The 22,684-nt window shown below is 35.8% G+C and overlaps 1 protein-coding gene across 1 annotated transcript in view; it reads left to right on the top strand.

Moving 5' to 3' along the window:
* Positions 1-22,684, top strand: part of LOC115223673 (electroneutral sodium bicarbonate exchanger 1-like) — a 125,395-nt gene that overhangs the window by 90,349 nt on the left and 12,362 nt on the right. Inside the window, exons 12-16 of the mRNA XM_036512625.1 lie at positions 7,196-7,370; positions 7,484-7,617; positions 13,972-14,428; positions 17,848-18,129; positions 21,200-21,378. Of these exons, the coding sequence (XP_036368518.1) occupies positions 7,196-7,370; positions 7,484-7,617; positions 13,972-14,428; positions 17,848-18,129; positions 21,200-21,378 (1,227 nt within the window). The remainder of the gene's footprint in view (positions 1-7,195; positions 7,371-7,483; positions 7,618-13,971; positions 14,429-17,847; positions 18,130-21,199; positions 21,379-22,684) is intronic.

The following is a 22,684-nucleotide window of genomic DNA, read 5'->3' as shown; positions in this document are numbered from 1 at the left end:
AGGCGACGCCCTAGAGACAAATAACTACAGGGGCATCAAGCTGCTGGATCAGGTAATGAAGGTACGGAGAGGGTTGTAGCCCAACTAATTAGAGAGAGAGTTTCCTTAGATGATATGCAGTGGGTTCGTGCCAGGGAAAAGTACTACTGATGCTAATTCCTGGTAAGACAGCTGCAGGAGAAATACCTAGCCAAGATAAGCCCTTGTACCTGGCTTTTGTTGACTTGGAGAAAGCCTTTGACAGGGTCCCCCGGTCCCTTATCTGGTGGTCAATGAGGAAAATAGGGAATAGAAGAATGGTTGGTGAGAGCTGTGCAAGCCAGTACAGAGGACGCTGCTAGTAAGGTGAGGGTTGGCAACGAGTACAGTGAAGAATTCCGGGTAGAGGTTGGGGTCCACCAAGGTTCAGTCCTCAGTCCCCTCCTATTTATCATAGTCCTCCAGGCAATAACGGAGGAATTCAAGACAGGTTGCCCCTGGGAGCTCCTCTATGCTGATGACCTTGCTCTAATTGCTGAGTCCACTATCAGAACTGGAGGAGAAGTTTTCAGGTGGTGGAAACAAGGTTAGAATCGAAGGGCCTTAGAATCAACCTAGCCAAACCAAAGTTCTAATAAGTAGGAAGGTAGATCAATCACAAACGCCTTCAGGTAGATGGCCCTGCTCGATCTGTAAAAAGGTGTAGGTAGAAACTCTATAAGATGCACCAAGTGTAAGCTATGGACACATAAGAGGTGCAGCAATGTCAAAGGAAGGCTAACTAGGAAAATAGTTTTGTCTTGTGGCAAATGCTCAGGAGCAATAAACACTGGAAATATGCAGAGACCACTTCTGCCACGTTCCAGGGAGACAAACTAGAAGTAGTAGTTGATAGCTTCCGCTACCTAGGAGACCAAAGTCAGTAGCGGGGGTGGTGTGCTGAAAGTGAACTGCTAGAGTAAGAATAGCCTGGGCAAAGTTTAGAGAGCTCTACCCCTGCTGGTGACAAAAAGGCCTCTCGCTCAGAGTAAAAGGCAGACTGTATGATGCATGTGTACGTACAGCCATGCTACATGGTAGTGAAACATGGCCGTGACTGCTGAGGATATGCGTAAGCTCGCAAGAAATGAAGCCAGTATGCTCCGATGGATGTGTAATGTCAGTGTTCATAATCGTCAGAGTGTAAGTTCCTTGAGAGAAAAGTTGAAGCTAAGAAGAGCGTCAGTTGTGGCGTGCAAGAGAGACGGCTGCGCTGGTATGGTCATGTGACAAGAAAGGCTGAAGATAGTGTGTGCAAAAGTGCTACACCCTAGCAGTGGAGGGAACCTGTGGAAGAGGTAGACCCAGGAAAACCTGGGACGAGGTGGTGAAGCACGACCTTCGAACTTTAGGTCTTCACTAAGGAAATGTCTAGAGACCGAGACCTATGGAAGTATGCTGTGCATGAGAAGACCCGGCAAGACTAGTCAGGCCATAACCCGTGGCCCCGACCGGGACGTAGTCAGTCCTGTGCATACCTTCCTTCTTGTGACACTATGAAGACCTGTTGAGGCAAGTGAAAATCAAATCAAATCAAAACAAATCAAAATAGATGAAACATCAGTGGAATTGTATTCTTTGTGGTACCAGTGCCGGTGGCACACAAGAAAACCACCCACACGTGGCCGTAACCAGTACCGCATCGAACTGGCCTCCGTTGCTGTGGGCACAACACACACCATCCGATCGTGGCCGTTCGCCAGCCTCATCTGCACCTGTGCCGGTGGCACATAAAGCCCATCCGAAGACCGGCGACGTAGTCAGTCCACCTGTGCATACCTTCCCTCTTATGACACTTGTGAAGACCTGTTGAGGCAAGTGTGTGACACTTGTGAAGACCTGTTGAGGCAGAGGGCAAGTGTGTGACACTTGTGGAGACCTGTTGAGGCAAGGTGTGGACCCTTGTGAAGACCTGTTGAGGCAAGTGAAAATCAAACCAAATCAAAATAGATGAATATCAATGGAATTGTATCTTTGTGGTTCAGTACCGGTGGCACACAAGAAAACCATCCGAACGTGGCCGTCGACTGGCCTCAGTGCTGTGGGCACAACAAACACCATCTGATCGTGGCCGTTCGCCAGCCTCACCTGGCACCTGTGTCGGTGGCACATAAAAACACCATCCAAAGACCCGGCGACGTAGTCAGTCCACTGTGCATACCTTCCCTCTTATGACACTTGTGAAGACCTGTTGAGGCGAGGCAAGTGTGTTGACACTTTGTGAAGACCGGTGAGCAGAGGCAAGTGTGTGACACTTGTGGAGACCTGTTGAGGCAAGTGTGTGACACGCGTGACACTTGTGAAGACCTGTTGAGGCAAGTGAATCAAACCAAATCAAAATAGATGAACATCAATGGAATTTGTATCTTTGTGGTTCCAGTACCGGTGGCACACAAGAAAACCATCCGATTCGTGGCCGTTCGCCAGCCACATCTGGCACCTGTGTCGGTGGCACATAAAGACACCATCCGAAGACCCGGCGACCGTAGACAGTCCACCTATGCATACCTTCCTTCTTGTGACACTTGTGAAGACCTGTTGAGGCAAGTGAAAATCAAATCAAATCAAATCAAATCAAAACAAATAAAATAGATGAACATAAATGGAATTTGTATCTTTGTTGGTACCAGTGCCGGTGGCACACAAGAAAAATCATCCGAACGTGGCCGTAGCCAGTACCGCATAGGCTGGCCTCCGTGCTTTGGGGACGTAACAACACACCATCCGATCGTGGCCGTCCGCCAGCCTCATCTGGCACCTGTGTCCGGTGGCACATAATAAAAACACCATCCGAGCGTGGGCGTCTGCCAGCCTCGTCTGGCACCTGTGTCGGTGGCACATAAAAACACCATCCGAGCGTGGCCGTTCGCCAGCCTCGTCTGGCACCTGTGTCGGTGGCACATAAAATCACCCACTCACTCTCGGAGTGGTGGCGTTAGGAAGAAGGGATCCAGCTGTAGAAACGCTGCCAGATCTGACTGGCCTGGTGCAGCCTTCGGGCTCCCCAGACCCCAGTTGAACCGTCCAACCATGCTAGCATGGAAAACGGACGCTAAATGATGATGATGATGTATATATATGTATATGTATATATATGTATATGTATAATATGTATGTATATAGAATATATATATGTATATATATATATATATATGTTATATATATATGTATATATATGTATATATATATATGTATATATATGTAATATATGTATATATATATGTTATATAATATATGTATATATATGTATATATATAGATATATATATGTATATATATGTATATATATATGCATATATATGTATATATATATATGTAATGTATATATAGGTATATATATATATGTATATATATGTATATATATATATGTATATATATGTATATATTATATGGATAATATATATGTATATATATGTATATATATATATGTATATAGATATATGTATATATATGTATATATGTATATATATGTATATATATATATGTATATATATGTATATATATATATATATGTATATATATGTATATATATATATATATGTATATATATGTATATAGTATATATATGTATATATATGTATGTATAATATATATGTATATATATGTATGTATATATATATATATGTATATATATATCTGTGTATATATATGTATATATATATATGTGTATATATATAATATATTATATATGTATAGATATAATATATATATATGTATATATATATAATATATATAGGTATATATAGATAATTATATATATGTATATATATATAAATATATATATGTATATATAGATAATATATATATGTAGATGATATAATAGAATATATATGTATAATATATAAATATATATATATGTATATATATATAATATATATAGTGTATATAATATATATATATATATGTATATAATATATATTATATATATGTATATATATATAATATATATATAGATATATATATAATATATATATATGTATATATATAGAAATATATGATGTAATATATATTAATATATAATATGTATATATATATAATTATATATATGTATATAGATATAATATATATATATGTTATATATATATAATATATATATATGTTATATATATATAATATATATATTGTGTATATATATAATAATATATATATGTGTATATATATATAATATATATATGTGTATATATATATAAATATATATATGTGTATATATAATATATGTGTATATATATATAATATATATATATGTGTATAATATATAATATATATATAGGTGTATATATATAAATATATATGTGTATATATAATATATATGTGTATATTAATAATATATGTGTATATATATATAATATATATGTGTATATATATATAATATATATATGTGTATATATATATAATATATATATGTGTATATATATATAAATATATATATGGTATATTATATAATATATATGTGTATATATATATAATATATATGTGTATATATAATAATATATATATATGTATAATATATTAATATGTATATATATAATAATATAATTGTATATATATATAATATATATATGTGTATATATATATAATATATATGTGTATATATATATAATATATATATATGTATATATATATAAGATATATATATGTAATTATATAATATATATATATATATGTATATATATATGTATATATATATAATATAATATATATGTATATATGTGTATATAATATAATATAATATATGTATATTATATAATGTATATGTGTGTATATATATATAATGTATATGTTGTGTATATATATATAATGATATCTGTGTATATATATATAATGTATATATGTGTATATATATATAATGTATATATGTGTATATAATATAAGTATATATGTGTATATATATATATAATATATATATAAATATATATGTATATATAATATATATATATCTTTGTACTCTTTTACTTGTTTCAGCCATCCGGCTGAGGCCATGCTGGGGCACCGCCCTTGTTGCTACCCTCTCTAAGTCCAGTTTGCCGTGGCTGGCCACTGATCTAAGAGAGAGTTTGTAGCTGCTGCCCTTAGGTTACCTTCGTACCTTGCAGTGGGTTCATCTGGGATCCCGGAAAGCAGCTTGTCTAGATGTTTTTTGAAAATGTCCACATCCGCATCATGTAGATCTCTTAGTTTTCTTGGCAGTTTGTTGAACAGCTGAGGGCCCCTGAAACCCAGGCTATTACAGTATCTGCTCCTTACCCTGGATGTGGAAGACGGGACCTTTGGCACCACACAGTGACGTCCTGTACGGGGATTGGAACAGCTCTCAATTCCAAAATTTGGTGCTAGTCCCTCCAGGATTTTCCATATGTATATCACTCTCTCGTCTTCGTTCCAAGGAGTACAAATTGAGTTCCCTAAGCCTCTCCCAATAGTTCTTTCTTTCATGGTGGGGAAATCCTCTTGGTGAAATGTCTTTGGATTGTCTCCAAGCTCTGTGGTTAGTTTGACACTATGCGGTGACCACAGTTGAGAGCAGTAGTCCAGGTGGCTTAGGACATATATATATACATACATATATATATATATTATTAATATATACATATAATTATATATATATATAACATATATATTATATATTATAACATATATATAATATATATATATACACATATATATATATATATACAATATATATATATACATATATATACAATATATAAATATATACATATATATACATATATATATATATATACATATATATATACATATATTATATATATACATATATACATATATACATATATATACATATAAATATATATATAGTGCCGGTTGGCACGTAAAAAGCACCCACACACTCACGGAGTGGTTGGCATTAGGAAGGGCAACCAGCCGTAGAAAACATTGCCAGATCAGACTGGGCTTGGTGTAGCCTTCTGGCTTCCCAGACCCCAGTTGAACCTTCCAACCATGCTAGCATGGAAAGCGGACGCTAAACGATGATGATGAATATATATAATATATATATATGTATATAATATATATATATTATTATATATACATATATATATACATATATATATGAAGTGTGTACTACTTCTAAAAACCAGCTCTATCCAGAAGCCATCATAAGGGTTGCAGCTGAGGAACAATCTTTTTTATGCATGGTTCAAAAGATTGAGCAACAACTAAACTGGCTTCATCAATTCCAGAGTTGTAGCCATCCCCACCAACACACAAGACTGCCACAACCAGTGGATCCAGGGTGGCCACCACTGGCATCGGCACAGAAGTCACACTAATATACTTTATAAATATAAATGGACTGTTACAATTCAATAACAGAACCAAAATTACTTTCCTGAGAGACCTATTGACATGCAATCAAGTCTTATGCAAAGCAATTACTGAAATGTACCTAAAACCCAACATTGCAGGTGCAGAAATACACATACCAAAGTATGTGGTATTGTGAAGCAATAGAAAAGATAGGAGCTATGATGGAATTGCAATATACATCCATGAAAATCTAATGGCCCAGATCCTTTTGTCACACTCAAACTCAGCGTGTGACACAAAACTTATACATATGACAACTCAGCATAGTGATGCATTACATATCACCCACCAGATGCCTCAAAACACACAGGCCTATTTGAAGACTGCCTTGCAAGAATAGAAGAGTATGTTTCTCGTGGGAGATTTCAACCTGCCCAATGTGAAATGGCCTGAATGCCTTTTCCTCTCAGGAATAACATGATGTGAGCAAAGTCAGGTGGAATCCCCGCTCAACCTCACCAACAAGTTGTATGTATAATGAGCAAATATGTAACCAACCATTACAAATAATATACTTGATCAATTTCACAAACAATGTAGATCTCATCCATAATGTGAAAGTGACACACCACTAGTCTTGGATCACAACATAATAGAGCTGACCATGTATGGACTAATGGGATCCACAAACATGCAGCTGAGTAATACTGTAGGGTTTTTCACAACAATTAACATATCTTCCATGTTTATTTTGTCTATTTACATGAACTTTGTTCTGTCTCCCTGCAGATATGAGTTGAAATAAATAGTGAAACCAGAAGAGCAGAAGAAAAAATATCAAACTATAGCCTTTATCATTATTTGTTAATGTTTTAATGGTGTAATTTTCTTAAATAATTATTTTGTAGGATTTTTGGCGGCTTAATTAATGACTTTAAACGAAAATTACCTTGGTATGCCAGTGATTTCAAAGATTGTCTTCATGTCCAATGTTTGGCTTCAGTGATTTTCTTATTTTTGGCAACGTTTACTCAAAATGTCACTTTTGGTGGAATCCTTGGCAGCAAAACCAAGGGCTACATGGTATTTAACTACTTTAAATTTTCTTGTCTTTTTTGGTATTTTTTTCTTTATCTCTTCACACACACATAAAAAAAACTAAATGTAATAATTTTGCTTTTCCCCCCTCACCTCAGGGGACAATGGAATGTATTTTGACAGCAGCTCTCTCTGGTGTGGTATTTGCCTTATTTTCAGGTCAGCCTTTAAACATTCTAGGCAGCACAGGACCAATGTTGGTACTTGAAACTATTATTTACCAATTCTGTCAGTAAGTTCACTATTATATCTATCTTATATTATAGAATTTTATAATGCATATTTTTTGTTTTACTTGTTTCAGTCATTTGACTGCGGCCATGCTGGAGTACCACCTTTAGTCGAGCAAATCGACCCCGGGACTTATTCTTTGTAAGCCCAGTACTTATTCTATCGGTCTCTTTTGCCGAACCGCTAAGTGATGGAGACGTAAACACACCAGCATCGGTTGTCAAGCAATGCTAGGGGGACAAACACAGACATATATATATACATATATATGACGGGCTTCTTTGAGTTTCCATCTACCAAATCCACTCACAAGGCATTGGTCGGCCAGGGGCTATAGCAGAAGACACTTGCTCAAGATGCCACGCAGTGGGACTGAACCCGGAACCATGTGGTTGGTTAGCAAGCTACTTACCACACAGCCACTCCTGTGCCTATGTATATGTATATGATATATGAATAATAGAAAACCATATTAAAATAAAAATCTGAAACAATAGTCATGATTCTTCCATAATGTAAGATTTTACAAAAGAAAGAAAAGAAAAAATGCAGAAGAGAAAAAGAGGAGGAGTAGAAAACATCAATGCAGCACCAAATGCTTCACTTGATCACACACCACAAGGTTCTATCTTGTTTCACAGATTTCCCTTCATTTTTGTGTTATTTCACTTATTTTCTGTGTATTTAAATTTAGTATGTAAATTTCTTTACTGAATTTTAGACTCATACTTGAAATTTTAAAGATGTTGTCTATGTTGGCATGTGTTGAATTGTTTGACCAGAGCTGAGGAGTTGCACCAGACTCCAGTCTGATTTAGCACAGTTTCCACAGCTGGATGCCCTTCCTAACACCAACTCCTTTATAACGTGTGCTGGGTCATTCTTCAGTACTTCATCCCATGTCTTTTGGGTCTCCCATTTCCATGTGTTTCATCAACTTTGAGAGATTGGAACTTCTTTATGGAGTTGTTGGCATCCATCCACATCACATGACAAAACCAGTGCAGTCTTCTTTCGTGAAAATAGCAACAAATTCCTCTTATGCTTAACTTCTGTCCCAAAATAGCACTCTGTTAACATGTACACTTACATTACACATCCAGCAATGCATACTAGCCTCATTCCTTTCTAATTTGTTGTAATTACACAATACATATATGTATGAAAGAAAATGTTGATGCATCTTCAACATTTTCTCAGTATTTTTCATATATATGTGTGTGTGTGTGTGTGTGCATTTATACAACATGCTTCTTTCATTTTCTGTCTTCCAAATCAACTCACAAGGCTTTTTGTTGGTCTGGGGCTACATAGTGGAAAGTACTTGCTGACACTCACATGCAGTGGTACTGAACCTAAACACACATGGTTAGGAACCAAGCTTCATAACAAAACAACCATGTCTTTGCCGATTATATTTATATATTATTCAACTACAGTAGTAGTTGAATAATATTCTTAAGGCCACAATTTACTAACATGAAGCATCTTTCAGAGTTTGTTGCTAATTCAGTTCTAAACCAAATTGAAATCAGTTAACAATTTTGAAGAGGACTGGTCCCTAGCTACATTCTGGCATAAAAAATTTAGATTTTATCCAGTAGAAGAAAATTTACATCAAAATTTGTAGCAACATTATAGGAGAGTAATGCCACCAATCAAATTTAGATCTAAATAACTCTTTTTATTTTAAAAGCAAAATATATTAATCTTAGCTTCAGTGGTAGAAGAAAGCATGAAGAATTTCATTGTTTTGTTCCCGTGCAACAAAAATTTGTATCAAAAAAGTTATGAGGTAAGATATCACGAAAAACTATATAATTAAGGCAAAAAATTGGAGTTAAGTATAATTAACTTTTTTATTTAAAAAACAAACTATATTTTAATTAAGCTTAAATGATAGAGCTCAGTTTGATGAATTCCATGGTATTAATCTCATGCAGTGAAGTTTTTAAATGAAAAAATTATGAGTGTTTGTTTCTCAAATTTGAAGGTAATAATATAGTTCTATACTTTTTTTATGAATATAGTTCTATAAGGGGACTTTTAATATATGTTACTGGCGTCATTGAAGTAAGGAAAAATTATCAATGACACTGCCAATTGACACATTTGACACATTATTAATTAGCATAATAGCATAGCCTGGAAAAAACATGGATTACATGGAAAAATGTGGGCAAGAGAAATAATCTTAAGATTATAAACCTGGAAAATTACAGGACAAGTTATTAGACTTGGAGAAGTTCAGGACAACTTGTTACATCTGATAAAGTACAGAACAAGAAAATTTTTATTTAAAGTATTGAGCTAAAGATAAAAATTTGAATATTAAAAATTATTTAATATTGTGGCTGTGTGGTAAGTAGCTTGCTTACAAACCACATGGTTCCAGGTTCAGTCCCACTACGTGGTACCTTGGGCAAGTGTCTTCTACTGTAGCCTTGGGCTGACCAAAGCCTTGTGAGTGGATTTGGTACACAGAAACTGAAAGAATCCTGTCGTATATATGCATATGTATAATATATATATATATATATATGTGTGTGTGTAGGTGTGTGTATGTGTTTGTGCATCTGTGTTTGTCCCCCCAACATCACTTGACGACCGATGCTGGTGTGTTTATGTCCGCGTAACTTTGTGGTTCATCAAAAGATACTGATAGAATAAGTCCTGGGGATGATTTGCTCGACTAAATGTGGTGCTCCAGCATGGCCACAGTCAAATGACTGAAACAAGTAAAAGAGTAAAGTAACCCTATAATTAAAAAAGGTAACATTTCGTTAAAATATTGACACACTAGAATACTTAAAAAATGAGAAGTACCAATATAGCTAAATTTTTATGCAAAGTAGAAGAGTATATATGGTAGACAAATTCAAATTCATTATGTAAAAGTAGGTATTGGGTTAAGACTAAAAATGTGAAGATTCAGCAATAACTCAAGCAAATTTTATTGTTAAGTTGTTGCTATAGGTAAATTTTACTGTAATATATAACTAATTTTTGTATTATTCTATTTATTGAACTAATTAATGTATTATTATTTTTTATAACCTATTTTCAAATTTCTAATTATTAATTAATAATTTTAAAAATTCATTTTTTTTAAATACAAAAAATATTGACTTATTTTTTTATTTTTGATAGAAGTAGCAAGTAATAACAAATAGAAGTAATAACTTGTAATAAAATTTTCAGTGTTAATAATAATAATAATAATAATAATAATAATTGTGTACAGTGCTCAGGTGCACTACAACTCATCTAAAGTGTATATATATAATCAGGTGTAGTTTCGGCGGATTTCGGAAAGCATGAGGGCCTTAAAGGATGCAGTGTCATGGCAGTCAACAACTGACGTAGGCAGTTTATTCCATGCTTCAGCAACTCTGAGCGTGAAAAAATGTTTCCGAAAGTCATGGGAGCTGTGTTGTTTTCTGACTTTGTAGGCATGTCCACGTGTGTTAGACACATGGAGATCAAAAAGGTATTCAGTGTTGTTGTTGGTGAGGTGGTTGATAACTTTGTGGGTGTTTACCAAGTCCATCGCCAGACGCTGGAGCTTCAGTGAATCCATGCCCAGGGAAACAAGGCGCTCAGAATATGGTAGGTGCCTGATGGAGGGTATGCGTTTGGTTGCACGTCTCTGGACAGATTCCAGGAGGTCAATGTTCTGAGCAAGATAGGGGTTCCAAACTGATGATGCGAATTCCAAGTGTGGTCGTACCATAGCTATATACAGTTTTAAATAGATGGCTGGAGAGCGGCTAACAAAAGTCTTGCTGAGTGATGCCAAGACACCCTCGGCCTTCTTGACAATTTTAGAGATATGCCCTGTCCAACACAAATCACTGCTGACAGCGATGCCTAGGTCACGCTCGCAAGAGGATTTCTTGATATCAGTGTTGTGGAGGGAGTATGTGGACGCAGGGTTTTTTCTCCCAAAATGCATGGTGGTACACTTGTCCACAGCCAGTTTCAGTTGCCAGTCTGTGATCCATTGCTGCATTGTGTCTAGGTCTGATTGCAGGAAAGAGTTGTAGACATCAGGATCTGTCCTCTTGATTTCAAGGTACAACTTGATGTCGTCTGCATATTTCAATACTGTGGCATTCTTTAAATTGGCATCTATGTCATTAATGTATGCCACAAACAAGAGGGGACCAAGGACAGATCCCTGTGGTACACCTGATGATATCTCATATGGTGTAGAGTGCTGTCCTAGAACTGTGACTACCTCCTTTCGGCTAATAAAAGCTAATCTTTTCTAAATCTAAATATTTTATTTGAAATTTTATCCTCAGCTGCAATATTTGAAGTAAAAGTTTTCTTGTTCTGTACTTTACCAGATGTAATAAGTTGTCCTAAACGTTTCCAAGTATAATTAACTTGTCCTGTAATTTTCCAGGTTTATAATCTTTAAAATATTACTTCTCATGCTCGCATTTTTCCATGTAATATATATATATTTATAGTTCCATAATATAATATATTGATAGATAGATAGATAGATAGATATATTTATTTATATTAAGAGCATTACTATACATAAATGCCTCATGCTAAGTGGGACTCTTAAAGTCAAAACCACCATAATAACCACATTGTACCGTGTTCGGTACAATGTGTTTTTTATGGTAGTTTCAACTTTAAGAGTCCCTCTTAGCATGAGGCATTTATGTATAGTAATGCCCTTAATATAAATAAATATATCTATATCTATCTATTTATTTATTTATAGGGAATAATCAAGAAATTTTTCCCTTATGAGATTTTTCATGCTAACTACTTGATAAATTCTTATAAAGATTTTATCCTATATTTAAATTATAGATATAGATAGATATCCTTTTATCTTTTACTTGTTTCAGTCATTAGACTGGAAATGATGGGGCACTGCCTTGAATTTAATTGAATGATTTGACCCGAGTATTAATTTTTTTTTAAGCCTGACATTTGTCTTGTCAGTTTCTTTTGAACTGTTAAGTTACAAGTATCTATTTTCCTATACTATAATGAAATATGTGTTACATGGAATTAGAAATAAACCAGTTTCCAGTGTTTGTTTACATATATAAAACAATAGGTGCCAAGCTATAATAACACTAATAATTCATATATAGCGACATGCATCAAGCTGGCAGAACTATTAGCATATTGGACAAAATACTCAGCAGTATTTCATCTGTCTTCACATTCTGAGTTCAAATGCTGCTGAAGTCACCTTGCCTTTCATCTTTTTGGGGCCAATAAATTAGGTTCCAGTGAAGCAGTAGGGTTGATGAATCAGCCAGCCTCTTCCCACAAAATTTCAGGCCTTGTGCCTAGAATAGAAATGAGGTAATTGTTCAGTTTAACTCTTTTAAAAAAAGATCAAGGGACATAACTAAATACACCAAAATATGTTGTCTGATGCTTTACTCACTCTTGTCACCCCTTGCCATCTTTGTTATTTACAACTGATTTTTAGCTTTACTTGGAGAAAACAATTATTTACTCAATTTATAAAACTATCTAGTTGTATCTCTCACACATAAATTTGTATTTCTGAGTGGTTGTCTAGCTATCATTCCTTACTGTTTTTCTCTTTCCTTTCATAAAACAAACTTGCAGCTAAAAGTACACCTCAAAAAAGATATAAAATAAACAAGAACTGAGAAATAACAAAAAGCAGAAACAACTGAAACTAAAATCAAAGTTATCAACATTGTCAACACATTTTAATTTTACAAATGTAAACTGAACAATTACCTAGAAATAATTATTATAGGTACCAGCATTGTTGTGTAAGAAATTTATTCCTTACCACGTGGTTCTGGATGCAGTCTGTATGTTACTTGGGCAAGTATCTTCTCTAGCCCCAGGCTTGCAGCTGGGTTTGGTTGACAGAAACTGAAAGAAGCCCATTGTGTGTGTGTTCACTACTACTGCTTGACAGCCAGTGTTGGTTTGTTTATAGACCCATAAGTTAGTGATTGACCAAAAAAGTTGATGAATAAGTGCCAGGCTTAAAAAATAAGTACTGTGGTCTATTCATTCAACTAGAACCCTTCAGGGTTGTACCCCAGTTTTGCTGCTGTTCAAAAAACTGAAACAAATAAAAGGTAAAGGATTATTATTATTATTATTATTATTATTAGGGTGGTAAACTGGCAGTCATTAATATGCCAGACAAAATACTTAGTGGTATTTCTTCCAGTGTTATGTTCTGAGGTCAAATGACACAAAGGTTAACTTAGTCTTTCTTCATACATTCAACTTACCCACTCCCCTAGCATTTCTGCCTTGTGCCTTTTGTAGAAATGATCTTTTTTTTTTTTTTCACTTGTTTCTTTTTTTTCTTTTACTCTAGAGATAATGACTGGGATTTCATGCCGCTCCGTTTCTGGGTGGGCATGTGGACTGTGCTGATCTTATTGATTGTTGTTGCTTTTGATATGAGTGCATTAGTAAAATACATAACCCGCTTCACAGAAGAGAGCTTTGCTTGTTTAATTGCCATCATCTTCATTGTTGAAGCATTTGATAAACTTGCTGATATCGGTATAAAAATTGCACCAATGAATGTCAACCCAGATGTTCCTATATCTAACAACTGTAGCTGCTTTCAAAATAGTTCACTTGCTGTGGCAAATTCTAATAATGAAACTGCTTGTAACCTTATAAATGGAACGCTGAAAGGGGATGGATGCAATCCTCCTTCATACAAAGACAATGTTTTCTTGATGAGTATTTTACTGTTTCTGGGAACCTTCACTATCTCTATGGCACTAAAAATGTTTCGTGCCGGAACATGTTTTCCAACAATTGTGAGTATCTTTCTCTCTCTTTCTCTCTTAGTGTGAGTATGTATATATATAATAGGCATAGACATAGCTGTTTGGTTACGAAGCTTGTTTCCTAACCATGTGTGTTTAGGTTCAGTCCTACTGCATGGGAGTGTTGGCAAGTGTCTTCCACTATGTAGCCCCAGGTCAACAAAATGCCTTGTGGGTTGATTTGGAAGACACAAACTGAAAGAAGCATGTTGTGTATATATGTGCATATGCACACACACACACACACACATTGTGTAATTACAGCAAATTAGAAAGGAAGGAGTACGTATGTTTAAAAAGGTTAAAAAAATCATAGGCGCAGGAGTGGCTGTGTGGTAAGTAGCTTGCTAACCAACCATATGGTTCCGGGTTCAATCCCACTGCGTGGCATCTTGGGCAAGTGTCTTCTGCTATAGCCCTGGGCCGACCAATGCCTTGTGAGTGGATTTGGTAGACGGAAACTGAAAGAAGCCTGTCGTATATATGTATATATATATGTGTGTGTGTATGTGTTTGTGTGTCTGTGTTTGTCTCACTAGCATTGCTTGACAACCGATGCTGGTGTGTTTACGTCCCTATCACTTAGCGGTTCGGCAAAACAGACCGATAGAATAAGTACTGGGCTTACAAAGAATAAGTCCCGGGGTCGATTTGCTTGACTAAAGGCGGTGCTCCAGCATGTCCGCAGTCAAATGACTGAAACAAGTAAAAGAGTAAAAGCGCTCACACACACTATAAAAACACTTCTTCCCAAAAATGGTTAGTAACATCCTCATAATAGATTTCATAACATTTAAAAAATATTTGTAAAGAATCAATTGTACACTTTAAAAATCATATCAAGTAATTCTCATACACTTTCAAATATGTGTGTGTGTGTGTGTATATTTCTGAATTTGCGTAAATGTGTATAGAATAATATATTAGTTGAATGGAGTTAAAACGTGGTCTCATTTTTACGTTTTTTATTGTATTTTGAAAAATTTTTTTACAATGTTGAAATGTGTTAAAGATTAAAAAATATTTTGTAATGTTCATAAAGTTCAATTAGCAGTTTCATACGTTTGTAGTAATCATCAGATTTCAAAATGTATTCAACTGACAGTTGAGTTCTTGACAGCTGTAGTAAAACGACTGACTTCTTCCTTTTTATACCTCGTAGAAGGCTCCAACAAGCTGAATTTTTGGAACATGGTTTTGTCCAGTCTGCATGCAGTTAAACACCATGGTTTTCTGGGCATACCGATATTACTGGCATAGAACTTGCCTTTATTTTAACCAATTAGCTTGTGGTTTACATGTAATGGTTTTATGAGTGAGCAAACTTAGCTGGTTTTGATTGTTTTTATTTCAGTTAGTGGGAGTCTGCTGTAATCAGTTTATATTCATACGTTAAAGATATTTTTTAATCTACATCATTAACTGGTTGTTATATTATTGTTCTTATTTCTGTTCAAAACTTTTTTCTTTCATCTTTCTTCCAGCCTCATTTGTGTCACGTAGTTTGTAGAAAGGAAAGTTTTGAAACATTTTCTGACCACGTTTCTATATGTTCACTCAATGGAATTTGGCAAACATTACAGCGGCCATTTCATTCATTTACAGTTGCCATTTTCATTCCATACCCTCTGTTTTCTCTTTCCTTCATATCTTCTTTACTTGCTGTCCCTCTCTCTCTTTCATATCTTCTTTTTCCTCTTGTCTCTCCCTCACTCTGTCTCTATCTTTCTCTCCCCTCCCTTTCATACCTTCCTTCTTTCCCCTCCTCTCCCCCTCACTCTGTCTCTCTCTTTCTCTTCCCCTTCGTCTCTATCTCCCTATCGCTCCATTCTCCTTCCTGTATATTATCATCTGTCTTTCCTCTCCCTATCACTTCATACTCCCTTTTCTCTCTCCGTCATATCTCCCTCTCTCTTTCCCTCTCCATCCTTCTGTCTCTCTCTTTACCCCCTTCTGTCTCTCTCACTTCCTCTCTATCTTTACTAGCCCCTCTGGGTTTTGACTACGAAGATGGCACCAAAATTGGAGAGCAAGGAACTGAAACTACTGTTGTGAGCTTGGACAACTGCTAGTGGCAATCCTCCAAACAACATCATTACTGCTGCACTGAAGAACAATGGTAGAACCAGAGAGCAGATAGAATGGAAGAAAAATGGATTTAGCCAATCATATGCTCTTATTAGACCACACATTGACATTCTGATGCCATTATGAAAAACAACTGTGGCAAAGCTGATAAGGATAGGGAAGATGAAGCAACAACTAGAAGTCCCTCAGATCCAGTGATCCCACAAAAGAATGGGAGAGGAAGGAAAAGGAAATGAAGAAACAAAATTAAAACCAAGACCCACCAAACATAAAACAAAAACAACCCAAATATGGAGACTCCAATGGTATTACCAACTCTAGAGGAGAGTAAAAAATTGGAGTAAAGATAAGGACATGCAAATTTTACATGCAAAGCAAATATTGGCATGTGGAAGATGGTACAAACTACCAATTTGCTCACCTGAGACCCCACCAAATACTTCTCGTCTCCAAAGAGAAAGTATGCAGATGTAGTGCACTCCTCAGATGGTATGCAAAATGCAGCAGCTGAGCAAGTCTTTTTTGCACATTAAATACACAGAACTTTGGTCACATCAAGCACAAGCACAGAACCTTGCCTACTGCAATCAACAGACATGGGACAGCCTCCCCTAACGCCTGCACAGTCATCATGCCACTATTTTTACTAAATATTGAAGCCCTGTTGCATCATAACAATAAAAGCAAAATCAAGCCCATGCATAGCACTCATGGAAACTCATCTTAGGCCTGATATGGAGGATGCAGAAGTACACATACCAAAATATACTATACTGCGAATGGACAGAAGGGAAAGGAGCTGTGGTGGAGTTGCTGTATACATCCATGAGGACCTCCTGGCCCAGCTCCTACTGCCAAACTCAAATTCAGTGTGTAACACTCAAGCTGTATACATAAGACAACACAATATAGTCATATGCAATACATATCATCCACCAAATGCTCCAAACCACATGGCCAAGATTGAAGATTACCTCACAAAAATAAAAGAAACCTTCATGAAACTGGTACATCACGTGAGTGTGTTTCTTGTGAGGGAATTCAACTTCCCCAGTGTTAAATGGCCCGAGGCCTCTTGCTGCTATTGTAAAAAAGTACAGGTGGAGTCCCTTTATATATATAAATGTTAGCAAACTGAACAAAATGTTTTGCAGCATTTAGTCTTCTTTACATTCTGTGTTAAAATTATGCCATAGTTGACTTTGCCGTTCGTCCTTTGAAGGTTGATAAAATAAATGCCAGTGGCTCAATGTAATTGACTAAAATTTCAGGCTTTGTTAATATAGTAAAAGGATGATTATTATTATATATACTATTTTTAGGTACGACAAATTACCAGTGACTTTGCTGTGTTCATCGCAATTATAGTGATGTCTGGCATAGATGCCGCAGTTGGTCTGGACACACCAAAATTAACAGTTCCTACAAAGTTCCAACCAACTGACCCATCAAAGCGTGACTGGGTCATCAACCCAATTAGTAGCAAGAATCCATGGTGGTTATATATTGCAGCCTGCTTACCAGCAATGTTGGCTTCAATTCTGGTATTTTTAGATCAGCAAATAACAAGTGTGATTGTTAACCGTAAAGAAAATAAGCTTGTGGTAAGATTTTATATTATCTTATTTTTGTTTTGAGATCTGGTGTTGTGAGCATATAATGAGAATACATTGGCATGGAGCTGTATATGAAGAATGTTAAGTGTTTTTTATTTTTTACTTTTTCTTTTTGTAGAGGTGTCTTTTCTGATAACTTAGTCTGAAGAGAAAGGGGGCATCCACTGCCATTTCCAAGACCCCTAATATTACTGGGTTAAAAGGTAAAAATTATCCTTAGATTGGAGACCAAGCTCAAAAGCTTTTACCAAAGTGGGCTCTACAAAAGGCATCCAAAATGAAAGGTTGTGATTTTATACATCGGGACAGATTAGGTTTATTAGCCATGAAAGATGGGTGAACTGCTAAGAGTTCCAAGCAAAAGGAGTTCGGTGAAAATATGGGAAGAAGTTATAATGACCCATATGAAAACAAGAGCTGCAAAACATGGTGATAAGCCCTGCTGAAGAGGACCTCTCCAGCCTGTGCAAGTATGGAAAAAAAAATGAAATGTTTGGATGAGTCATTTTTGCTTTGTCCCATATTCACCCTGATTGAGCAAACCTATGACCAAAAGCACCCGTGCTTTTGGTCATAGGTGACCTAATCAGCCCATTTTTTTCCCTTGGCAAGTGAGTCTAGAAACACATTAACTAACATATTCTCAGGTGGGAAGCTATGATTAGGAAAACTGGCTGCTATTTCTGGTAGTTTGAATTTCCATGCAGAGGTTGTTTCATTGGTCATAGGGTGGGTGGAACTCTACTGATTCTTATGGAGGAGGATGGACTCTGTCAGGTTGACTTAACAGAAAAAGGGAGATTGGCTCTACCAGGTTTAATTTTGGGAGAAAAGGAGATGGACTCTGACAGTTGACTTTGCAGGAAAGTGATGAGATGGATTAGCCTTGTCGAACTGTGTTCCTGCTATAGTAGGAATTGCCAAAATGTAATCTCAACCAGATTCCCATTAAAGCAGTAATGAACAACACACGTAGAAAAAGAAGATAAAATACTAAAAATAGACAATCAGTCACATTGCAGCTTTGCAGTGTAGAGTATTTATGACTCATTATTAATGGCATCCTCCATAACTGATGTTTACTTTTGATTTTGAGAAAAAGAAATTAGTTCCTTTTGTGATGAACCTCGCACTTTGTCTGGTAAACAAGCAAGGCCTAAATTCTTTACAAATGAGGAAATTATGGATATTTATTCTTCGGATTAAGATGAGCAAAAATTTCAACAAGTTTTCCTTTACACAGTCAGTTGGAGTGGTTTGAAAAATGATTTGACCTATAATAATGATTCTACATTATTTACATTTGATGGATATTTGTCCTCATTTTGTTTGTTGTTAACACAACGTTTTGGCTGATATATCCTTCAGGCTTCATCAGGTGTCTTGGGAAATTTTGAACCTGGGTTCTCATTCCTAAGGTATTTTTGATGTTATTATTATTATTCAGTATCAAAACATTTGAAGGCTTTTTGCCCATAAGAGAAGCCAAGACAATTTGGACTCAGACTGTTATCTTTTGCACAAACATATTATCGACAGCAGGAGCAATGATTTCAAGTACAGCTGCAACGCTGCAATGGATTGGTTACACCAAAGCCACCACCAATCAAAAAGGTAGCCTACATCTCACCCTCACATGCCTTTTTCTTTTTTAAATGGTGTTGAGGATATGGTTAACAGTAGCAACAGCATTATCCCAATGCAAATCTGACTATACTGAATTCAGAAATCATTATTTGCAGAAAATTGGTGGAGTGTTAGGCACTTCTTATGGTAGTTAAGGTTCTGAGTTTAAAGGTCCCTAATAAACTTGTCAAGACTGACTTAGCTCTTCATTCTTCCAGGGTTGATAAAATAAGTATGAACCAAGTTCTGGGTTTGATTTAAGAGAAGTATACATCTCTCCCAAAATGCGTGGCCTTGTTTGTAAGTTTAGAATCAATATTATTGAAGCTGTTATGTTGCTGTTGTAAACTTACTCCTAAATGTCATCTCTAGCACATAATAGATACTGCTGTAGTTAAAAAGTGCTCTATAGCCAAATACTTGTGGGCTTGATCTCAGTCCATGGTACAATGGACAAATGACTTCTATCATAACTTTTACTTAAATCAGTCTTATGAGTAAAATTTGGTAGTGAAGAACTGATCAGAAATTTATTGGATAGACATATACCTTAATAGATAGGATGGCAAATATCCAACCATCAAATCAATGATCCATATCATAACTGTAGCTGTATTATGTCAATAGGGACAATTTTGCCTGGCCCCGTGCCGGTGACACGTAAAAGCACCATCCGTTCGTGGCCGTTCGCCAGCTCTGTCTGGCACCTGTGCAGGTGGCACGTAAAAAACACCCACTACACTCACGGAGTGGTTGGCGTTAGGAAGGGCATCCAGCCGTAGAAACACTGCCAGATCTGACTGGGCCTGACGAAGCCTTCCAGCTTCACAGACCCCAGTTGACCCGTCCAACCCATGCTAGCATGGAAAACGGACGCTAAACGATGATGATATAGTCCAACATTAGTTGCTTCTTATGTCCAAGAATTTCAATTTCTCCCTGAGTAAATGGTTGATAGTATTGATGAACAAGAAAGCCAATCCTCATGTGAAACTCATGGGGAAAAAGAGTTAGCAGAAGATATGGAGTTTGTTGCATTCACCATTCTTTACATTTTGTATCAATTTTCTTTTGACTACTAGAAGATTAGTCACAGTGGTGATAGAGAAACTAGTTACAATGATTCTGGGCTTTAGTTTCCAAAGATTTTATCTCAATTTGAGGTGCTTTGAGGGTTCACATCACTATAAATAAATATTGAGCTCAATTACTCTTATAAGAAACTGAACTCCAGAGCAAGACAATGCAAATCGCTTCTGGAATGAAAGTTCCACACGACCATCAGAACTCAGATTTGACTTGGCAGTTCTATCCTTGATTCATTGCTAATTTTAAACCAATATTTTGTTTATTTTACTTTTTTTTGCTACATTTCTTGAATTATAAATTTTCATTCAGTGCTTTAAACTATTTTGCTTCTCTCTATTTACAGAAAGGTGGTGGTTATCATCTTGATATGTTGGTGGTAGCAGTTTTGATTGGTCTCTGTTCTTTGTTTGGTTTACCTTGGTATGTTGCTGCTACAGTGTCTGCTCTGGCACACATAATGAGTTTGAAGAGAGAATCAGAGTGTAATGCTCCTGGGGAAAGACCAGTTTTCTTGGGTGTTCGGTCAGTGAAAATTTCTTCTAAGAAGTGTCATATATAGCAAAAGATGAAAGAGAACGTGCACATGTATGTCTGTATGAGTGTGAATGTGAACACCTGTTTAAGTGTACATGTATCTGTCTGCATGATTTTAATGAAACAAAAAAAGGGAAAGCAAGAAAATAACAATTTTTATGCTATTTTACAATGCAACTCAAGTAGTATGAGGTAAATAAAGTGACAATATTCCTGAGTTAACTGCAGATGTTAATGATCATCAACTTCACAGTTTATTCTAGAGAACTTTAAACCATGTGACTTCCAGGAATCCATGGCCGGGTATTGCAACTGGTAAGGTACTGTCAATTTGAGATAAACTCTACAGGCACTGTCAGCTGGACATACTTGAAATGTGTGCAGAATAATGATGCTTTTTGTATACACCAATTTAGTAATTGAGTATTGCAGACCTACCAGTCAGCTGCATGGAGGATGGGTTCTGCTATCATCCATGTTCATTGTGAGAAGTGCCCAGCACCTTCCTTTTATTGGAAAGGACAGATACTTTTCCTCTGTCTGGCAAAAAAAGGTTATATGATGGAAAAACTGAAAGGATTGATGCCACGCACTTAGTAGTAGGTGAGGGTGGCAAAGGAGATATTGCCTTACAATGAATTTGTTGACAGATGAAAGAAATTGTATATTCTTTTGTATACTCTAGTCATCTTTCAGACTTGTTTTATTTTCTTTCCTTTTTGATATTTGCTCCAGGTCTTTACATTTAAGTTCAAATTTTACTGAGTTCAGCTTTTCTAGCTGTCCTTCTTTGGTTGATAAAGTAGCAGCCAAGTACTAGAGGTGACATAATTGACTGTTCCCTCCCACTAAATTTCTGGTTTGTACCTATGTTGGAAATCATTCAGTGTAGTGGACTAACTGAATCATTTGTGTCAAACAAAATGCCTAGTACTATTTCGATTTCATGAGGGTCAACTTTATTTTCATCCTTTCAGATCAATAAAACAAAATTCTAGTCTAGACCTGGGTTAATGGTATAAACTTATCCCCTCCCCTCAAAATTGCTTAAATGAGAGACAGTTATTATTATTGTTGTTGTTGATCACTGAAACAATGTATTTGGGAAATGCCATGAGTTTGTACCTTGTTTTTGTTAATTTTATTGTTCTGCCTTGTTTCTTAGTTGATCAGAACCATAAGGGACTGATCAACCATTTTTGTTATTTGCCTTATGAGGTAAAATTTTAAAAGAAAGAAAAATCTTTCAAAGCATACAAAAAATTGTTAAAATGGTGATTTTGCTAACCAGCCA

This window comes from Octopus sinensis, linkage group LG23 (genome assembly GCF_006345805.1).
Source record: "Octopus sinensis linkage group LG23, ASM634580v1, whole genome shotgun sequence".
Lineage (NCBI taxonomy): Eukaryota > Metazoa > Mollusca > Cephalopoda > Octopoda > Octopodidae > Octopus > Octopus sinensis.
The sequence above is the reverse complement of the archived record's forward strand: the minus strand, read 5'-3'. Positions and strand labels throughout refer to the sequence as shown.